The 19551-nt window shown below is 27.5% G+C and overlaps 1 protein-coding gene across 1 annotated transcript; it reads left to right on the plus strand.

Moving 5' to 3' along the window:
• Positions 1 to 1498: 1498 nt before the first annotated feature.
• On the plus strand, positions 1499 to 19205 carry LOC127287482 (enolase-phosphatase E1-like). The gene is made up of 6 exons (XM_051314434.1): positions 1499 to 1724; positions 3161 to 3262; positions 4821 to 5011; positions 14137 to 14269; positions 14966 to 15089; positions 15443 to 19205. Exons 1-6 carry the CDS (start codon positions 1620 to 1622, stop codon positions 16798 to 16800), a joined length of 2013 nt encoding a protein of 670 aa, XP_051170391.1. The 5' UTR covers positions 1499 to 1619; the 3' UTR covers positions 16801 to 19205.
• Positions 19206 to 19551: the final 346 nt, after the last annotated feature.

A 19551-nucleotide genomic window follows, 5' to 3' on the forward strand; every position in this document is an offset into this window, starting at 1 on the left:
TCATATTATTTAAACAAATGAACATTTCAGCAATATAATGATTGGTCCTTATTCTAGGATAGTTAATGCAATATTATGAATTTTGTCCGATTTTTTAAAGCACTTTAAAGCACTTTTTAAAGCGTCGGACACAAGTGACCCATGTTTACAGTCAACGAAGGTCAAAAACCACCTTACAGTCTAAGGGATAAGAAATATTATTTTTCAGAAATATATATATAAAATTGCATGCATAAACATTGACAATTATTTCTGCAATATTGCTGTGATTTTTAGGTTAAAAAATAGAATTTTTCTTTTTTTTTGAAAAATATTAAAGTAAAAAATTGAACCTTCCAATTCTGTAACTCGTTTAGCGCTCGGACGGACGCTCTGTTAGTAGTCGGGTAGCAGCGAGCGTCAATGGCTCCCTCGCTGCTACCCGACTACCAATAGAGCGTCCGGCCGAGCTCTAAACGAGTTACAGAATTGGGAAGATCAATTATATAATTATTAAATTTTTAATTTTACTATAAATTTATTAAATTATGCAATTTTTTAACGAAATATTACACAATTTTTCTTTAAAAAAACGAAAAATTCTTTTTTTTAACCTAAAAATCGATTTTTTAAAAACGATTATAAAAAATTTTGTATTTTTTTGCAGAAAAATTAGAAAAGTGTTCAGATTTAAGATAGGTATATAGTGAATATTTTGTAGTGAGAGCACCTTTGGGTTAAAGTGTGGACATTTATATATTTTTTTAAATAGGTATAACATCAACATTATGATTTTTAGTAACTAGAACAAATTTTTATTTGTATAAAAAATAAAAAAATAGAAAGGATTTCTTCAAAAATAATTAATTTTGTTCTTTAAAATTTGTTACTACTGTAGATTATTACGTTCAAAATATCAAAATTAAAAAAATGGTTAAATATCAATATTTATATTTTTTCAAAATTACATTTTTGTTTATAAAAATATATACATGTGCATAGTTTTGATACCGACACTAAAGGCAGTTCTGCGGCCAGATGCACTCGATGCACTTGATTGGCTAGAATTTTCAGTAGCTACACTTACACAATTATAGAACATCTGTTCATGAGAAAAAGCCAGTGCTGTAACAAAAGGTCTGAATTTTGCAGAAAACATATTTTTTTTCTTTCTCTATTTCCCTTTTAAAAAATATATAACAATTTTGAATTTCTGCTTGTATTCTAGAGAAAGGATATTTTTTATGAATAAAAATTGAAAAAATCAAAAAACCAATAATCAAAGACTTGAACGTAATTTTTTAATAAGAAAAGAAAATTGATTGTTTTTAAAAACCTTTTTAAATAGTTGATAATATTGAGAAAATGCATATTTATAGTAAAGTGTCTTGGCGAGAAAGAAAATGAAAACTGCTTTTGCAAAACAGAGACAATTAATTCATCCCTGGCGCACTGGGCGCGTTCAGATTTTCGTTGACACACACACTTGGAGAAAAGCGGCATTTGTTTATGTGGATGCGCGCGCCTATTTCACTCGCCGGTTCGACAGGAACAAGACGCGTCGACATTCATTGCCGTGCCGCGCGAGATTCCGTGAAATCCCGATTTTCGAAAGAAGTAAAGTGCAAGTAGTGATCAAAATGGCAGGAGAAAAACGCAGCAATAATAGTGACGAGGTTCTACTCGCAGAAACGACAATATTACTTGACGTTGAAGGCACAACGACCAGCATAAGCTTCGTAAAGGTAACAAAGGCACACCATGGCCGTGTGTGCCCTCCATCGAAACGCGCCCGGTTTTTTCGCATTTTCACCGGCTTTTCTCTTACACTGCTGATAGTACATTTTTCCAATAAATTTTTCTTTCGGAAAATCTTCCTCAAATACATTACTCACACTTGGAAATAATTTTCTCGTGATACGTTAATGAAAATCTCGTTCATTCAGATTCTATACTCTTGTGCAAGTTCGAACAAGTATGCCGGCTCTTCTCGGTCGATTCGCTCAATTCGGGGTGTGAAATCGCCCACAATTATTTTTACTAAAATCCTTAAATTTCAGTCTTAAGAATTTGCAAGCATCGGATGTATGTCGGGAATTTTTTCATTCTAAGTTTGGTAATTTGAGAATTATGTAGTTCTTTTCGAAAAACTTTTTTTCTAGAAAGTCAGTAGACAAAAAAAAAAAAAAAAAAATTGCAAATTAGAAATATATACAATAATATATTTCCATGACCTCGTCTAACAATTTTCATATTGATTCATTTGTTTTTCCAGCTGAATGTTTTTGTTTTATTACAAGAAAATTTAAAGGAATTTTTATAGACAAATTATTTTAAGACTTGTTTAACGATGGGAGGGGGAAGTTGACTGTTTAAAAGAAGTAAATAAACTTTGTCTTTAATTTATATTCTTTTAAATGAAATTCTTTTTTTGTAATATATCAATATTTTTGCAAAGTTGAATAGTTTAGTTATTTTTAAAAATATTTTTTAAAAAAATTATATAATTTACAATTATTTTTCTTTTTATTAAATTATAATTAAAGGTATAGATTTATTTTGAAAGTAAAAATATAATTTTAAATTGAAAATGACCTTGATATTTTTACAAGTGGATCTTCTTTCTGTTGGATCTATGCTTCCGAATTAATTTGCATAGACGTCGTGGAGAGTAAAGTGGCCATTTTCCGACGTAACGGTTTAAGAATCTTGAAGCATTTTATGAACCGAATTTTTGTTTCCACATTATTTTTTTTTCTTCTTTTTGAATAAAAAAATTTTTGCATGAATACAAAATTGATACAAAATTCATTTTTCTGAAAATGTTATTATCAAATACAATTTTCAAACATCCATGTGTTTATAAAAGCATTTTTTTTTAATTCAATTTTATTTGTCTTAAACTACATTTGCCAAATTTTTATTTACATTAAAATATAATCGCTGTTTTTTTTCTATTTAAAAAGAAGATTTATTCTTATTTCTGCAATAATTAAAAAAAATAGCCATTTCGACTTGATAATAATTTCAAAACTACATTCTTAAGAATATCCTTCATTACATATATGATTATTGTTAAAATAATTAATAATTAAAAAAAAAGACTAGAATAACAATAAATTAGATTTTACTCTAAAAACTATTGAATTAATCTCAAAAATTAATTTTTTTTTGTGTTTAGGAAAAGCTTTTTCCTTACGTAAGAAATAATTTGAAAAAGTACTTGGACGAAAATTGGGATCAAGAGGAGTTTAAAACCGACTTGGAAAAACTGAAAGAGCAGGTAATTATATTTACATTCAATTATAGAATTTTATTTAATTTTCTTTTTTACCTTAGAATACGAACTTGAATAATTTTTGCAACGAATCAAAAAAAAAAAATTAATAACATTTATGTTATAAAAAAAAAAAATAATAATAATAATATTTTATGTTATAAATAAAATTGAAACAATTTTACAAAATTTAGTTAACTTGATAATTATTAAATCTTTAACGTCCAAGCAGAATATATTTGAATGGGTTTCATAATAAAAACGACAACATTCGAACAAATGGATTTTAATAAGATTTTCTCCAACGTTTCGAAATCACACTGATTTCCTCTTCAGAGAGTCTAACAATACGAAAAATTATAAAATTAAATTAAAAACAAAAATACAAAGAAATTAAATTAATATGAGACGAATTAATAAAAAAAAAACAAAAATTAAATAAAAAACAATATACAAAATAATAAATAAAAATAAATTATAGATATAAACATGAAAATAAGAAAAATAAATAAAATAAACATAAAAACAATTTACCAAATAAAACGATGAAACTAAAATTAGTAATCGTCAATAAAATAATATAAAAAGATGAACATCCAAAAAACACCCATACGATGGAGACATAATATCTGGAGTCAGAATTAAATTTTAATTAATGATCAAAAACATTTAAAATAAATAAATTAATAAGTTAATTTGTTTTTTTTATGAAATTTAAAGAACTGACATTTCATACTTAAAATTTGCCAGTAGGGTAGTTTTGAACCAATGATACGTTGGAGCAGAAACAGCTGCTCGATTGTCAGGTTCTGACCTGTGAGTTTTCTTTGTCCCAGAATCCTGACATTGAACAAGTCCCTCAATCTTTCCTCTGCATTTAACTTACAACTTAAAATAATAATTTTTCATTTTTTTTTCTTTTTTATGAATAAAAAATTAATTTTCCAAATTAACTAACTAGAAAAAAATTACAATTTTTTGTACAATTAAAAATTTTGTTATAAAATTTCAAATTCATTATTTGATTAATAAAAAAAAGAGATTTAAAGCAAAAACAAGTTTTTATTTCATTTTTTGTTTAAAAATTATACATGTTTGCAAGAAAGATAAATTGTATATGCAACCTTTTTGCTTCTTATGAGTATCACCAAAAAAAAATATTCTGAAATCAAGATTTTAAACTTGGCACTTATTTTAGAATATTTCATACTTAAATTCAGAATGTAATATTCTAATTTTAAGAATATTACATACTGAATTTAAGTATAAAATATTCTAAAATACCAAGTATGTATTTTAAATTTTAGAATGTTTTTTATGTACTATATACGAAAAGTCTTATCACGTTTATACTATTAAATAAAAAAAAATGATTTTTTTTTCAAAAATTGAAATTTTTTGTGATGTTGAAAATAAAGCAACTTTTGTTATTTGTTTCCATAAAAAATTAAAATAATTTTTTTATAAATTTTTTAAAGCTTAAATGGAAAAATCTGATGGTTTTTGATATATTGAAAATGTAAATAAAAAAATATTCTGAATACAAATGAAAATTTATCTACAGGCAAATAAAGATGAAAAAGAAAAAGTCGCAGGATTCCTACCAATTTCTGGTACATCTCCTGAAGAGGAAAAGGAATCTCTTTTAAAGAATATCCTTTGGCAAATGGATGCAGATCGCAAAACTGGAGCTTTGAAGCAACTTCAGGGTCACATGTGGCGTCAGGCCTTTGAATCTGGCGACATAAAAGGACAGTACGTATATTAATTCATTGGTTGATTTATTAATATTTTTTTTTAAATATAAATGATATATCAGAAAATGTTGTTGATTAATATTTTAAAGACAAAATTGTCGAAAAAATATTCAATAATTAGATTTGATTTAATATTCTTGTATATAAAATTTCACTAAACCATTAAAAAGGTATAATTCGGAGTTTTAATAAAAACGAGGTGAAAAATATACTTGTGGCTCACTTCCGAATTGAGGTGAAAATTTTTAAGGCGAATATTATTTTATTTGTACCTCTAAAGATTTTTTTTAACTAACGTGGTACTTACATACTGAAAAAAACATACTGAAATTTATAAAATATACTTGGCACCTATTTTAGGATATTTTATTCTTAAATTCAGTATGTAATATTCTTAAAATTAGAATATATTTTGGTATTATTATCTGAATGCTAAGAATGTATTCTAATTTTCGAAATATTACATACCGAATTGAAGTATAAAATATTGTAAAATGGGTGCCAAGTATATATTCTAAATTTCAGAATATTTTTTTTCAATGTACCGATCACAATTATCGCGCGTGCGCCCGTATGTAACTGATTAGTCAATAACTCTACTAAAAATTTACATTTTGTTTTTGTTTGTATTTTGTATATTAGCAAAATTTTGTAAGATCAATTTGATCTATTTCTACTTGTCCGATTGACTTCAAATTTTGCTTCCATATACAGTAAAGTAAGCTAAAAGTAAATTAAATATTTTAATTCTTATTTATTTACGTTTCGATAGCCGATTACATAATTTAATTCGTTCTAATCGATATTTCTTTTTACAATAGAGCAATTCCATGGGATGTGATCAGAAGAATATTTGATGATTGGAGCAATTTTATTGAAATCTTGAGAATATGTTCCTTTATTTGTACAGAATGAAAGCCCACAAACAATTTTTCAAAATTTTCAAAATTTTTTGAGATATCTCTAATTAAAAATTTATGTCATTTTTTTTTTTTAAAAAAACCATGTAACTTTTTTTCTTGTTATCCAAATGAGATCAATTTTTTTCAAATTTCTCACAAAAAGATGCAGAATTTCATAGGGATTACGAAGTTGATACTGAAAATTAGTGGTCTTTTTTAAAAAAACCACTTTTTACATTGTATGGCCCAACATTTTTTGGTTTTAAAGATGTAGATCTTTTTGTTTGGAACAACTTTTGTCTTGAACATTTTTTACAATTCGTACTTTTCAAGATATTTGCAAGTTTCCATACTATATAATGGACGTGAAAATTAAGATGCACGCGTCCCGTCGCGCGGCACGGGACGTTTTAATTTTTGTCTTGCAAAGTTCTTGCTGTCTCATTATGAAAATTAGAGAAGTTATTCTTAACATCATAGGCAATAAGTAGAAAAAAAAATTTTTTGAAATCGAAGAGGTAGTTTTTTCAAAAAATGAATTCAAAATTTTTTTTTGACTTTTTTCCGGGCAAAAAAAAATTTTTTTTCATGAACTATTTTTTTTTTAAATAGCATCTTTTTGTGAGAAATTTGAAAAAAAAATCGATCTCATTTCGATAACAAGAAAAAAAGTTACATGGTTTTTTTAAAAAAATGACATAAATTTTTAATTAGATATCTCAAAAAATTTTGAAAATTTTGAAAAATTGTTTGTGGGCTTTCATTCTGTACAAATAAAGGAACATATTCACAAGGTTTCAATAAAATTGCTCCAATCATCAAAAATTATTGTGATCACATCCCATGGAATTGCTCAATAATAATAAATGTTTTCAAACCATTTTGTTAAGAATTTAATTTAAGTTTAATTTAATTTTTTCACGGTTAAAAATCTTCTATTTTACTACATATGTGAGCATATCTCTGAAACATTTAACTTCAATGTCCCTCGCATATATTTTGGTAATTTTAATAAATTTTTAGTTGGATTTTGTTGGAAATATTAATGTTGTTAATATGTTTGGCTATTTAAGAAAATATTAATTTTTCAAGAAAATTTTATTTATGATTTTTGTTGTGCTAGATTAGTACGATTACAATTATACAAAAACAGATCATAGAGTCAAAAAATGTCAACAGTGAGTAAAAATTTTCTAGATTTTTGGAAAAATAAAAGCAATTGTGAAAATCTGCAGCTCACAACGAACCAAAAAAACGGGACGTATGATTATGTTCTAAAAATCATTAGTCATAATTTACATTTTTTCGAATTTTATTTGTCCTAATTAGTTTTGAGCCGAATTTTAATTTGTTCGAAATAGTATTTGGCATAATTTTCATCAATCCGATTTTCTATATGGCAGAATTGTTATATAACGGAAAATTCAACTCACAGAATTTTTATTTCTTCGAATTTTTATTTGTCAGAATTTTTATTGGGTCGAATTTCATTGAATAGAATTTTCATTTAGATGAATTTTCATTTGTTCAAATTATTATTTGATATAATTTCCATATAATCGATTTTTCATACCACAGAATTTTTACTTAACCGACAAATCATTTAATAAAATCAACCAATCACAATTTTATGAATAATTTTTGATTGGTTGATTTTAAAAATCGCGCCGAAATCTTTCTGTCGATTGTTTGTTCGGCCATTTGAAAATTCGGACAAATGAAAATTCTATCAATTAGAAATTCTATTAAATGATTTGTCGGTTAAGTAAAAATTCTGTAGTATGAAAAATCGATTATATGGAAATTATATCAAATAATAATTCGAACAAATGAAAATCCATCTAAATGAAAATTCTATTCAATGAAATTCTACCCAATAAAAATTCTTTAAAATGCCGATTATGTTAAATGAAAATTCGAGCAAATAAAAATTCGAAGAAATAAAAATCTGTGAGTTGAATTTTCCGTTATATAACAATTCTGCCATATAGAAAACCGGATTGATGAAAATTATGCCAAATGCTATTTCGAACAAATTAAAATTCGGCTCAAAACTAATTAGGACAAATAAAATTCGATAAAATGTAAATTATGACTAATGATTTTTAGAACATAATCATGCGTCCCAAAAAATACTTTAAACCGTTTTTCAAAATTTAAAATTTTTATTACCTTTTTTATAATAACAAATTTTGCATCATTTTTTTGGTTGTCAATGAATATTCACTCTTTTAAATAAACTTAATTGTGAAAAAAAATATTTATTTTTATTAACAATTTGTATTTTTTATACTTTCTACAGCAAGGATTATAATAAAATTTATATATAACATACCTTGGGCATTTGTCTTTATATTCATGAAAAGAAATTTGTATTTCTAATTATATCTGGAGATTTTGAATTTTTTTGCGCCGTGAACCGCACGTCACTGTGGTTTGAAATGAACAAGTATGGTTCAAAACAGTCTAGAGCCTACAAATCTCAACCGATTTTGGAATTTTTTTAAAAATATTCTTTAATAAAATTGTAAGAAATCCCTCGAGCCCGATTTTTGAGTTTCAATTTGCATAAACAGGGTGTCTACTAACTGGAAAATCCGGGAAATAATCGGGAATTTAAAGTGACTGGGAATTAACCGGGATTTTTCTTACTTATGTTTAAATCAAGTTTTATGATTTTAATTATATGTTAATTTATCTTGAAAAAATTATTTTTTACTTTAATAAATAACGAGAAACAATTTCAGAAACACTGAGTAAGTTAACACCGAGTGCATCAATTTTCTTTATGTATATGAAAGTTGGAAGAATAAGGAATATTTCTAATTTTAGGTCATTTCGTTTCGAGGTCTACATTAAAGGTTTATACCTAGTCAAGAGGCAAAAAAAGACATTTTTTGACAATTTTTTTCAAAGAAAGTTGTTAATTTATGGAAATGGAATTTTTTGTATCGAATTATCTAACTTTTGAAGTAAAAGTAATATTTTTAATTTTGCAAAAAATATCGATTTTCGTGGCTGCTGCAACGATTTTCCCTCGGCTTTTCTACAAAAATGTGTCTTACAATGGGCAAGATATTTTTTAACTGGTAAATTGTTTCAGTAGTCACGAAAATAGATATTTTTATAAAATTAGAATTTTTGTTTATATTTTAAAATTTACAAAATCCGATAGAGATAATTTCATTCTAATAAATTAAAATTTTTCTTTGAAAAAAATGTTTTAAAAAACGGCTATTTTTTTGGCCTCCTTGTATCATACTACCAAATTTTATTTAAATTCGTTAACTTACTCCGAATTGTGATTAAAAAAACTTCTGAATTGACTACAATAAAAGAATATAATAATATAATACAATAAAAGAAATATATAAACTTAAAAAACCATTATTTTCATAAAATATAGTCAATTTTCATAGATATTTGTAGATTTATTCATGCATAAAAGAAAAAAAAATTAAATTTCATAAGAAAAAATAAACCGTGTTTTTTTAAAAAAAAGTCAGGTAGAGTTCGATCATAATTCTGAGGCCAATACACATTATGTACTTGTGTTTTCGTCTGTCAGATTGTAACCTCTACACAGTTCAAGTCTCTTACCTTAAAAAACGTCTACGTAGATATACGCCTTATTAACTCGTAAATTAATTAAGATTAATCATTCTAATTAGCATAGAAAAAATCGTCTTCTTTTTACGAATCCAACTGTATAAAAAATTCATTTTCCATAAAATATGTAGATAGTGTCTTTTTAAAGCAGGACGGTAGCCGGATTTTACGTATAACATCCCAACTAGAAAAATCAATTTCTAAAAATGAAGTGAAACTTGAGGAAATCGTTATCCTACCTGGTGATAATATAACCCAAAAAATTTTTTTTACTTTTTTGAAAATTTGTGGATGATAAAGAGAGGGACAATTTTATCAATTTTACTTGACATCGTCTTGTATTTTAATTTTTTCTGTCTATTGCAATCGAAAGCTGAGGTTTTTTCCTATATTTTGGAGGAATCGGAAAAATCTTCTAAAAATTTGTATACATACTGTTAGGAAAAAAAACCTCAGCTTTCGTTTGCAATAATTTATTTTCAAATGAAAATTATCGATTTTGGTGAAAATTTAAATTAAATTAAATTATGAAATTTTCAAATTTAAGGTTTTTATCATCTCTTTCAAATTCTATTAACACTAAATGACTTTCTAAAGTTTATAAAAATGAAAAAATTATTTTTCATCATAGTTACTTTTAAAAAAAGGTCAAGGGGTGGTGCGTAGTAAGGGAATTTTTCTTCAAAGCCTATGTATAAAAGATAGGATTGCAACCCACAGAAAATAAAATATCAGTTTTCCAAACTTGAATAAAAACTATTTGTTTACATTATTAATGGATTTATTTATTTTTAAAAATTGTAATATATGATTTGGCGCATGGGGAGCATCCACAAAACTTTAATCTCAAAGTGGTTTTTAAAACCAAGAGCATTAATGGTTTTAAAAAATAAAAGTTACGTTAGTATTCAAAATTAAAAATATAAAGACTTATATACAAAGACTCAGATTTTTGTCTCATTTCAGTCTCTTTTTTCTAAGATTTGTGCAAGTTTTTAACATTTATGATTTTTTTCAAATTTTTTCATCAAGCCGTTTACGAAATATGAGTTTTTCAAAATTTTAGAATTTTAATGATTTTTCATTTTTGAATGTTCATAACTTTCTTAAAAATGCATCAATTTTAGAAGTTTTTTTCAATATTTGTGTTTTTAACAAAACTTTTCAAAAAAATTTAATGCAAAAAATTATACAATTAAAATTTACTAAATTTTTGTACTTTAAAGATTAAAATCTTGTTTTGCTTCCTCGTGGAGGAAGCTTTGTAGTCCTTTCGTTTATAAAACTTTTCAAAGTGGTGGAAACAAATTTTTTTCTTTATAGAAACATGTTATATGAGATCCTGATCAATTGTCCGGATGTATGTTTGTATGTGTGTGTGTGGATCCCTTTTTTGTTTAGAAGATAACTTTAACAGGTTTTAATGGATTTAGATAAAATTTGGTAGGCTCATTTATCATATTAATATCTCAAATCTGACCAAAGGATTTTAAAAAATACCCAAAAAAAAATAATTTTATCGTCTTTTTTCCAAAAAATTTTTTTAATCGAAAAAATTTTTAAATAGAAAAATTTAAGGTTATATATAATAAAATCGTATTCCTTACGTCAAGACGTATCGATGGATATATATAAAGTATACATTTGAGGTAAATTTAAAAAATTAATGAAAGTTAAATAATCAAAAATTCACATTTTGGCAATAAAATTTTGCTTTCTCCACGAGGGAGCAAATTTTTTTGCTGATCGTAAAGAGGAAGCAAAATGTTCATGTAATGAACATCTGAATTTACAATTTGTTTAAAACTGTTTGTGTCCTTCGACTTTTTTTTAAATTTTCAAAAAAACAACCTTTTACAAAAATTCTTAGCTTAGTCCAGTCGTGGGAAAACAATTTTTTCGGAATTTTCAAAAATTTTCGTTAAATTTTTTAAAAATATCTCTGGTTTTTTATACTACGTACTTTTATGTATTTTGATGTTCTGATTATGAAAATCATAGTGCCAATACCCGAAAAATTGATTTTTATGGTGAAAACCATAAAAAAAGTCCTAAAATTTTTAATTTCTTTCCTTTATTGAATAAAATATGCAACATTTAAAAAAAACTTTTAGACAAAAGTTGTAGATCTTTTTGCAATACATTTTTTTTTATATCTTATGAACTTTTTGATTCTCAGTTTGTACTTCGTTTGAGTTAGACGCACTTATGGTTTTCACCATAAATATCAAATTTGAGGGTATTTTACTATGATTTTCGTAATCAGCGCATCAAAATACATAAAAGTACGCAGTATAAAAAAACGGAGATATTTTTTAAAAAAATTAAAAAAATTTCGATAAATTTAAAACCTTCTGAAAATATTGAAAAAATTGTTTTTCCACGACCGGACTAGGTTCAGAATTTTTGTAAAAAATAAAAAAATTTTAAATTTAAAATTTAAAGAAAATCAAAGGATAATTTTTGAAAAGTTCAGTTAAAATATGAATTTTCTCACCCTCTAAAGGGTAACTGGGGTGTCTAGATAACCCAACTTGAAACTTGTGTAAAAAGGTTTCTATTAAACATAAAACTAATTATATATATAGTGATTTTTATTGATTTTTTAGTAAGGAAAACAATAGTTTTATTGATTTTTTGATAAAATAAAAATAAGTTGAAAACAACTTCCAAAAACGAAGAATTTTCCAAATTTGTCGAAATTTGAATTTTGCTGGGGTATCTAGACACCCCAGTTATTCCTTCTATAGGGTTAAGGAAGTCATGAGCATTTAGAAATAAAATAGTTATTTATGTGACAATCACGCGAGTCGAGATTCCCCTATTTGCGCCCATGTCCCATACATAATTTTTTATAACATTTTGCGTCAAAAACTCGACTAAATTGCTGTGATGGAAGGGGAAAGTGTGTGTAAAAGTACGATTTCCCCTCCTTTTAAGCATTAGTGCGTAAAAGACAGCGATTTAGTCGAGTTTTTCACGCAAGGTGTTATAAAAAAATCATTAAAATTCTGAAAAATTCATATCTCGCACGGAGAAAAATGGAAAAACGAATAAAGTAACTTTTACTACTTTAAAAGTAAAATTGGACCTGTCCGAAGTTTCTGCGCATCTCTGGCAACTTTTACTCGAAAAATAGTAAAATTGACTATTTCTGTAGTAAATTTTACTGTTTCCGTAGTAATTTTTACTATTTCTGAAGTAAATTTTACTATTTTTGGAGTAAAAGTTGCCAGAGATGCGCAGAAACTTCGGACAGGTCCAATTTTACTTTTAAAGTAGTAAAAGTTACTTTTTCTTTTTTTCCGTGCGTAAACGGCTTGATGAAAAAATTTTGAAAAAATCATTAAGTTCTTTTTGAATTGTACAAAACGGTAAAAAAATTTGAGCCAAATCGAAGAGGTCAAAGTTAACGATATGTTGGTTTGGCATGGAATCCGTCATAATAAAGCTTGATATTTCAAGAAAATTGAAAAAAATTTATTAAAATCATAAAAATTATTTTTCTTTTAAAAAGATTTTAAATTTTTCGAATTTTTTGATAAGGAAAAAGGGGTACAGTAGGAATGGCTATTTATCGAACTGTGCGATGTCTGACAATACCATATTCAAGTGACATATGTAGAATAACAATAATTATAATTATAGACCTGTATACAAGCATTTTTGTGTTTATATTATAAAAAAATTAAAAAATTGAAATCAAGTATTTTTTTGATCGTGTTTGGTGTACCGTGGATGTCCCAGTTGCCGTCCACCTAACACCCAGTTTTCGTCCAGTTTAATTTTCAAGACAACATTTATAAAAAAATTATTTTCTTTTATTTGTTTACTTAAACTAATAAGTCGATTGCGTGCCAAAAGGAATAAATTATTGTTAAAAAATAATATAAATTACTATACGAGATATTTGTAAAATGGACGGATACTGGGACATCCACGGTTTTGAAATCGTACTTTTTTCTAAAAATAAAAACATTCCACCTACCCTGAAGTTTAATAATTAAAGTATTCATATTATACAATATAATTTATATATGAAAAGTGAAATTCCCGAAGTGATCCAATAGCCAAAATTTGAATATTGCATTTTTTGAAAAATTATAACTATTCTATAAAAGGATGAAAAAAATTTTGGTCTATATAATTTTGAAAGGTTTTTTCCTGCTCTTTCGAATGGTGCAAATTTAAAAAAAAAAATTCAAAACTGACCCCTTTTTTGAAATTAAAATATATTTTTGACTTTTTTTAATAAAGAAACATTTTTACTTCTTTTTTTACTTCTTAAAATGAAGCTGTAAAATGTATGCTTTTAATAAACAATTTTTATTTTGTTTATTAAAAGCATACATTTTAAGCTCTATTTTAAGGGGTAAAAAAAGAAATAAAAATAGTTCTCCATTAAAAAAAACAATATTTTTTATTTTCAAAAAAGGGCTAAATTTTGAATTCTTTTTTTAAAATTTTGCACCATTCAAAAGACCAGGAAAAAACCTTTCAAAATCATATAGGCAAACATTTTTTTTATCCTTTTATACAATAGTTATAATTAATAAGAAAATTTGATTAAGGGGCCATCCATAAATTAATTTTTATTATTCATTTTATTTAGTGTCTTTGATGATGTACCAAAAGCATTGGAATCGTGGACAAATGGAGGAAGAAAAGTATACATTTATTCAAGCGGCAGTGTTGAATCACAAAAACTGCTTTTCAGCCATTCGCAAGATAAGGACTTAACGAAGGTAATCTACCTCCTTCATTTTCTTCTGTTGAAAAGAATTTCAAAAGATTTTGTTGTGTGTTTAAGTTATTTTTTATACAACATAAACTTACATCGATTTCACGGAATTTATGAATATCTCCCACATTAGATCTATCAGAATTGTTTTTCGCGTTTAATTAAAAATTATTGAATTTTGATTGAGCAGAATTTTATAAAGTAGATTTTTTAATGAACCGAATTTTCATATCGAAGAGTTTCTCATTAAACTCTTGAGTAGCCATTTTCACTAGCTTAGAATAACTTAATTTTATAGTTTACTATTTTGTTGAAAATCTGTTGTCAAAAAACCGGGAAATTACCGTGAATTTATAAAAATATTTGGGAATTTCTAAAAAGTTCCGCTAATTCGTTAAATACGGAATTTGTAAATCATGTTTTGCTAGACACCCTTTTTCGTTTTAATTATTATAATTAAAAAATAGTTATTAATTTATTACTGTATAATAATTATTTTTTTTTTGCGAAATATTATAAATTTGTGGATCACTTCCGTTTAGAAAACAAATATATTCCAATTTTTGACAAAGTTAAGAATTTTTTAATGCTATAAAGTCGTTTCAATCGAATCCACTTGACGTTATAGGATTTTAAGAAAGAATGTACAACAAATTCTCTTTACTATAAATATTGATTGAAAAAAAAATTTTTATTTCAGTTCTTGAGTGGTTACTTCGACACAGAAGTTGGTGCAAAAAATGAAGTTGACAGCTATAAAAACATACTGAACAAGTTAAACATTCCTGCTTCATCAGTACTTTTTCTCACCGATATCGTAAAAGGTTTGTTAATTTTATAATTATTAAAATCGTGTTTTCTATACAATTTCACAATTTTCATATTTTGTCCATATGATATTTTAGTAAATTATGTTACGTTTTATATAATTCTACAACAGAGACCATTTTTCTTCTGTCAATGTATGCAGTGTTGAACCTTTTATTTTACATATTTAAATAATATTCATACTAAAAACTAAAAACCGGAAGAAATCGCTCATTTTTAGCGGGAGAAAACCGGGAAACAAAAAGTTTAAAAATAGTGGCCACCCTGGTTTGTTTTTTTTTTTTTCAATGAATGTATTAAAAAAATGTTTTATTTTGAATGTAAAAATGAAAAAATATTTATTTTTTAGAGGCCGAATCTGCTAAAGAAGCTGGAATGTCGGCAACAATTGTCATTCGTGAAGGTAATGCTCCTCTTAGTGAAGCAGACAGCTCAGCTTTCTCCACAATAAAATCATTTGATGAGTTGTCTTTTCAATCTCTGAGTAAGCGTCAAAAAGTTGAACCTGCTGAAGATAAAAAGGAATCGAAAGTCGAAGAGGTTGCTAAAAGTGAACCAGCTGAGAAGACTGAAAGTAACGATAAGAGTCAAGTAGATGGTAAGACTGAAAAAGAAAATGCCGACGAACCAATGGACACATCTGAGGATATTTCAGTGGAAATTGAGAAGAAAACAGAAGCCGCTGTGACTGAGAAAAATGAAACAAAAGACGTAGTTGAAGCGGAACAATGCGAAGAGAAAAAACCAGTGACTGAAGTTTCCAAGGATGAAATCCCCAAAATCGCTGCTGAAGACTCCAAAGAATCCACAAATACTGAAAGCGTAAAATCTAAAGATGAATCTGTGAAAGAGGAAGCGAAAAAAGATGAAGAAATGATAGTAGACGAACCAGACAAAGCTGTAAAGCCTCAGGAAGTAGAAGTTACTGAAAAATCTGTCGATGAAATTGTGAAACAAGATGTAATTGAAGAGAAATCAGAGATTTCTGCCTCAAAGGCAGAAGATTCTCAAAAGACAAATTCTACTCCTGAAGATAAAATTGAGGAGAAAACAGAACCGAAACCTGAAACAACAGCCGAAGTGAGTGAAAACTCAAAAGAAGTAGTTGAGGAGAAAGTTCAAGATTCCGAAGTGAAAGAACCATCTTCTGAAGCAAAAGAAACGCCCACCGAAACGAAAGAAACGCCCGTCGAAACAAAGGAGGAAGTTTCTGAGAAAACTCCTGAAATAGTTGTGGAAAAAGAAGCGGAAGTGGAAGCGGATGTTGCAAAGACTGAAGTCAAAGAGAACGGTGGAGTTGCAAAGGCAGAAGAGAAAGAAGAAACAGTGAAAAAAACAGAGACAGAGAAGGCTCAACCTGAACTACGAAGTGAGAAGCCAGAAGAAGAGAAAGTTGAGAAGAAAGATGAGGTTCCGGAAAAATCAAAAGACGAGGATAAAGCTACGGAAGTGGACAAGACGAAGGAGGAAGAGAACAAAGTTAATGGCACGAGTAATGGCGAAGAGAAGCACAGTAACGGAGTTGGTGAGAAAGAAAAGTCAGAGTCGAACACGTCGAAAGCGACTTCCTCGCAGAACGGAGAGGCGGAAGCTGACGAGTCTTCAGAGGCGATTAAAGTAAAGAAAGTTGTTGACTCGACAGTTGCCGACGGAGCTGGTGAGCCCGAAGTCGTCACTCCTCCCGTAGCTGTCGCTGCAACGTCCTAATCGCATTTCTCGCGATATAAGTCCTTCATACATAACCCCCAATCCCTCGATTACTTATCTTACGATTATAAAAGAAAACAAATGACAAGAATACACCTCACTGCGGCTCAAAGGACTTTTGGGGGAAAATTAGCGATAGGTAGGTTCAACCTTTCGAGCGTTGTCTTCTCACACAGAGCAAATGCAGTAATTAGTCATTGCCCAATTAATCATAGCGAGCGTTTTTCATTAAAGGAAATTCAAATGTGTCGTTGTTCAGGTATTGAATTTGTGTTCGATGTGATTCAAAGAGAGATGAACTTTTCTTTCGTTCGGAAAATTGCGTTTCTTCAGTAAAAATACATACCTTAACAGCGTACTAGTTTCGAATATCTTTTTGAACAATGATTGATGGGTTGACACACTTTTAATGTTCCTACAAAAAAGAGTTTTCATTTTTTAAAAGCAGCTTTAGATAGTTTTTCAAAGAAATATTCTGGTGCTGTATTGTGCTCAACGACGCGATTTCGGTATAATGCATATTTTTAACCATTGCTTGAGTATAAATCGAAATGGAAAATATCGGAAAATTGCCTCGTTGGTCGCAAATAGTGTTGTAAAATTCCTGATTTTATCGGATAATTCCCGGAGAATTGAGAATTTGACGACTCTAGTCGCGCGAGAATGTCCTTTCGACTTTCTCGACTTATTTTCTAAGCTTTATACTCATCCCACACCAGTAATTCCTAATATGTATCTCGAGACAGCATGTCTCTGCTTTTTCTATTTTTAAGATTTTTATATTAAATTTCTCATTTGATGTGAATAATTTTTGTTCTATGCTTTCTTCTTTTGCTCAATTATTTTATTTTCTCCCCCGCGGTTCTAAAATCTAGAGAAGCGCTACATTATGATAAATCCGTAAGATAGGAAATTCGTAGATGGAGTATGATATACGAAATGTACTCTGTGCCAAATGACCTAAAAATGTCATTTTTCATTGTATTTTTATGTCAAAAAAAAAAAAAAAAAAAAAAATTGAAAACAGTCGATCTTTGCTTTCACTTAAACTTGCGATTATATAAACTGTCATTCTTTATCAGAATCTTAAAAAGTTTTTAATGACAACCTTAGTGAAAATATTCGATAATCTAAGCAAAACATTCTCAAATTTCGTCTCCTTATAATAATGAATATTTATTCTCGATACATTGACACATATTTTCACTCGGGTTGCTTTCCACCATTGTGATTATTAAATTTTACTTCATTTGAACGTGACTAGTAGAGATTATTTGGGGACTTTATACTACAATACAAAATATGAAATTGGATTTAGATTGTAGAGCGTTCTTCGTGCATAGTACTTAAGCTCAAAAATACAACTTTTCACTCATCGTACAACATGTTTTTTATAGTAATTTCAAGTATATACGTAGTCGCATTATTCACCTTTACATATAAAACAGCTTTTCTTTTTTTCGGCAAAATAGTGAGTGTGTGTGTGTGTGTTGAAATTTTTTTGGAACTCAACTGGAAGCTACTGAGTCATTTATAAAATCTTAGGTTACAAAATGGCGTTTTATTTATTTATTTATTCTTAATTTTTGTCTCCAAAATTTTCTGTGATTTTTACTAGATTTTTAATTGATTCAAGCTTCTAGTTTATTTTTATAAATCCAAACTTTGGTTAATTTAGGTCTTTTTTAAAAAAAAAGAAAAATAGAAAAAAGAAAAGCTTTTTAGTTTTCTTTAAAATAATAATTTTTTCTTTATTTCTGAGAACCGCATCTAGTTCCAAGATTGTTTCTTATTTCTTTAATTGTAAGAACAATAGTTTAATAGTTAATCTTTTAATTTTTTTTTACGTATACGTTTAGATTAATCTTTTTTTTTTGTTATTGACGACTTAATAATGTAAAATCTCGAAAAAGAGGAGAATTTTTTGTACCGTTTCCAAGGGATTTTTATTTTTTGTGCAGACTTATTAGAATTATTTTCTTTTCATCTTGGAACATTCCCTGAAAAGATCGACTGATTATTAAAGACTTACAATTAACGATTGCTGAATAGAGAGACTGCCTTGGTTGACTATATGATAATATAAGTTCTTAAGGTGCAGGATGTCAATAACAGAATCGATATTAAGTTCTCGATTGACTTTCACCTCATCATCCAATGTGTATCATTCCATATCGTCTCATATTAATGTCTGCGTCAATAGTCGAGAGCAATGTTGGAGAATGTTTAAGACTACCTGCGCGTTAGGAAGAGACAAAAGTTCTCAAATATGCTGCGATTTTTCTTTTATACCTTTCTTCGTCGTATAATTTGTGACTACGCATCTACTATAATCTAATAAGTTCTCTATAATTTTCAGAAATATTAAAAATAATAAAAACACATTTATAAGTTAAACAACTAAATTTTTCCTATGCTCCCGTCTTTAATATTAATATCTTAAAAATGGAGAAAAAAGTGTGTTAATTAGTGTCAATTTACACTTTTTCATATCTCAGTGAATATTGAGTCAATAGTGATTAAAAATTTTCTAGATTTTTAGAAAAATAAAAGCAATTGTGAAAATCTGTAGCTCACAACAAACCAGAAAAACTCTTTAAAACGTTTTTCAAAATTGAAAATTTTTATAACGTCGATGACGTGTATACACGCACATAAATTTTGAGCCCAATAATAAGACGGAATTGGCCTAAAATTTGTTACTCGGGGGTTTTTGGGGTCGCTGCTTCCGAATTTGATGTCAGATTTACA

The sequence above is a fragment of the Leptopilina boulardi genome, unplaced genomic scaffold (assembly GCF_019393585.1).
Source record: "Leptopilina boulardi isolate dan_hultmark-lab unplaced genomic scaffold, ZJU_Lbou_2.1 LbouV2_371, whole genome shotgun sequence".
Taxonomy (NCBI): Eukaryota; Metazoa; Arthropoda; class Insecta; order Hymenoptera; family Figitidae; genus Leptopilina; species Leptopilina boulardi.

Excerpts from the sequence above, each read along its gene's own strand:
- LOC127287482 (XM_051314434.1), top strand. The coding sequence starts at position 1,620 with ATGGCAGGAGAAAAACGCAGCAATAATAGTGACGAGGTTCTACTCGCA. Across the intron at positions 1,725-3,160 it reads CCAGCATAAGCTTCGTAAAG|GAAAAGCTTTTTCCTTACGT; the intron begins GTAACAAAGGCA and ends TTTTGTGTTTAG. Across the intron at positions 3,263-4,820 it reads TGGAAAAACTGAAAGAGCAG|GCAAATAAAGATGAAAAAGA; the intron begins GTAATTATATTT and ends ATTTATCTACAG.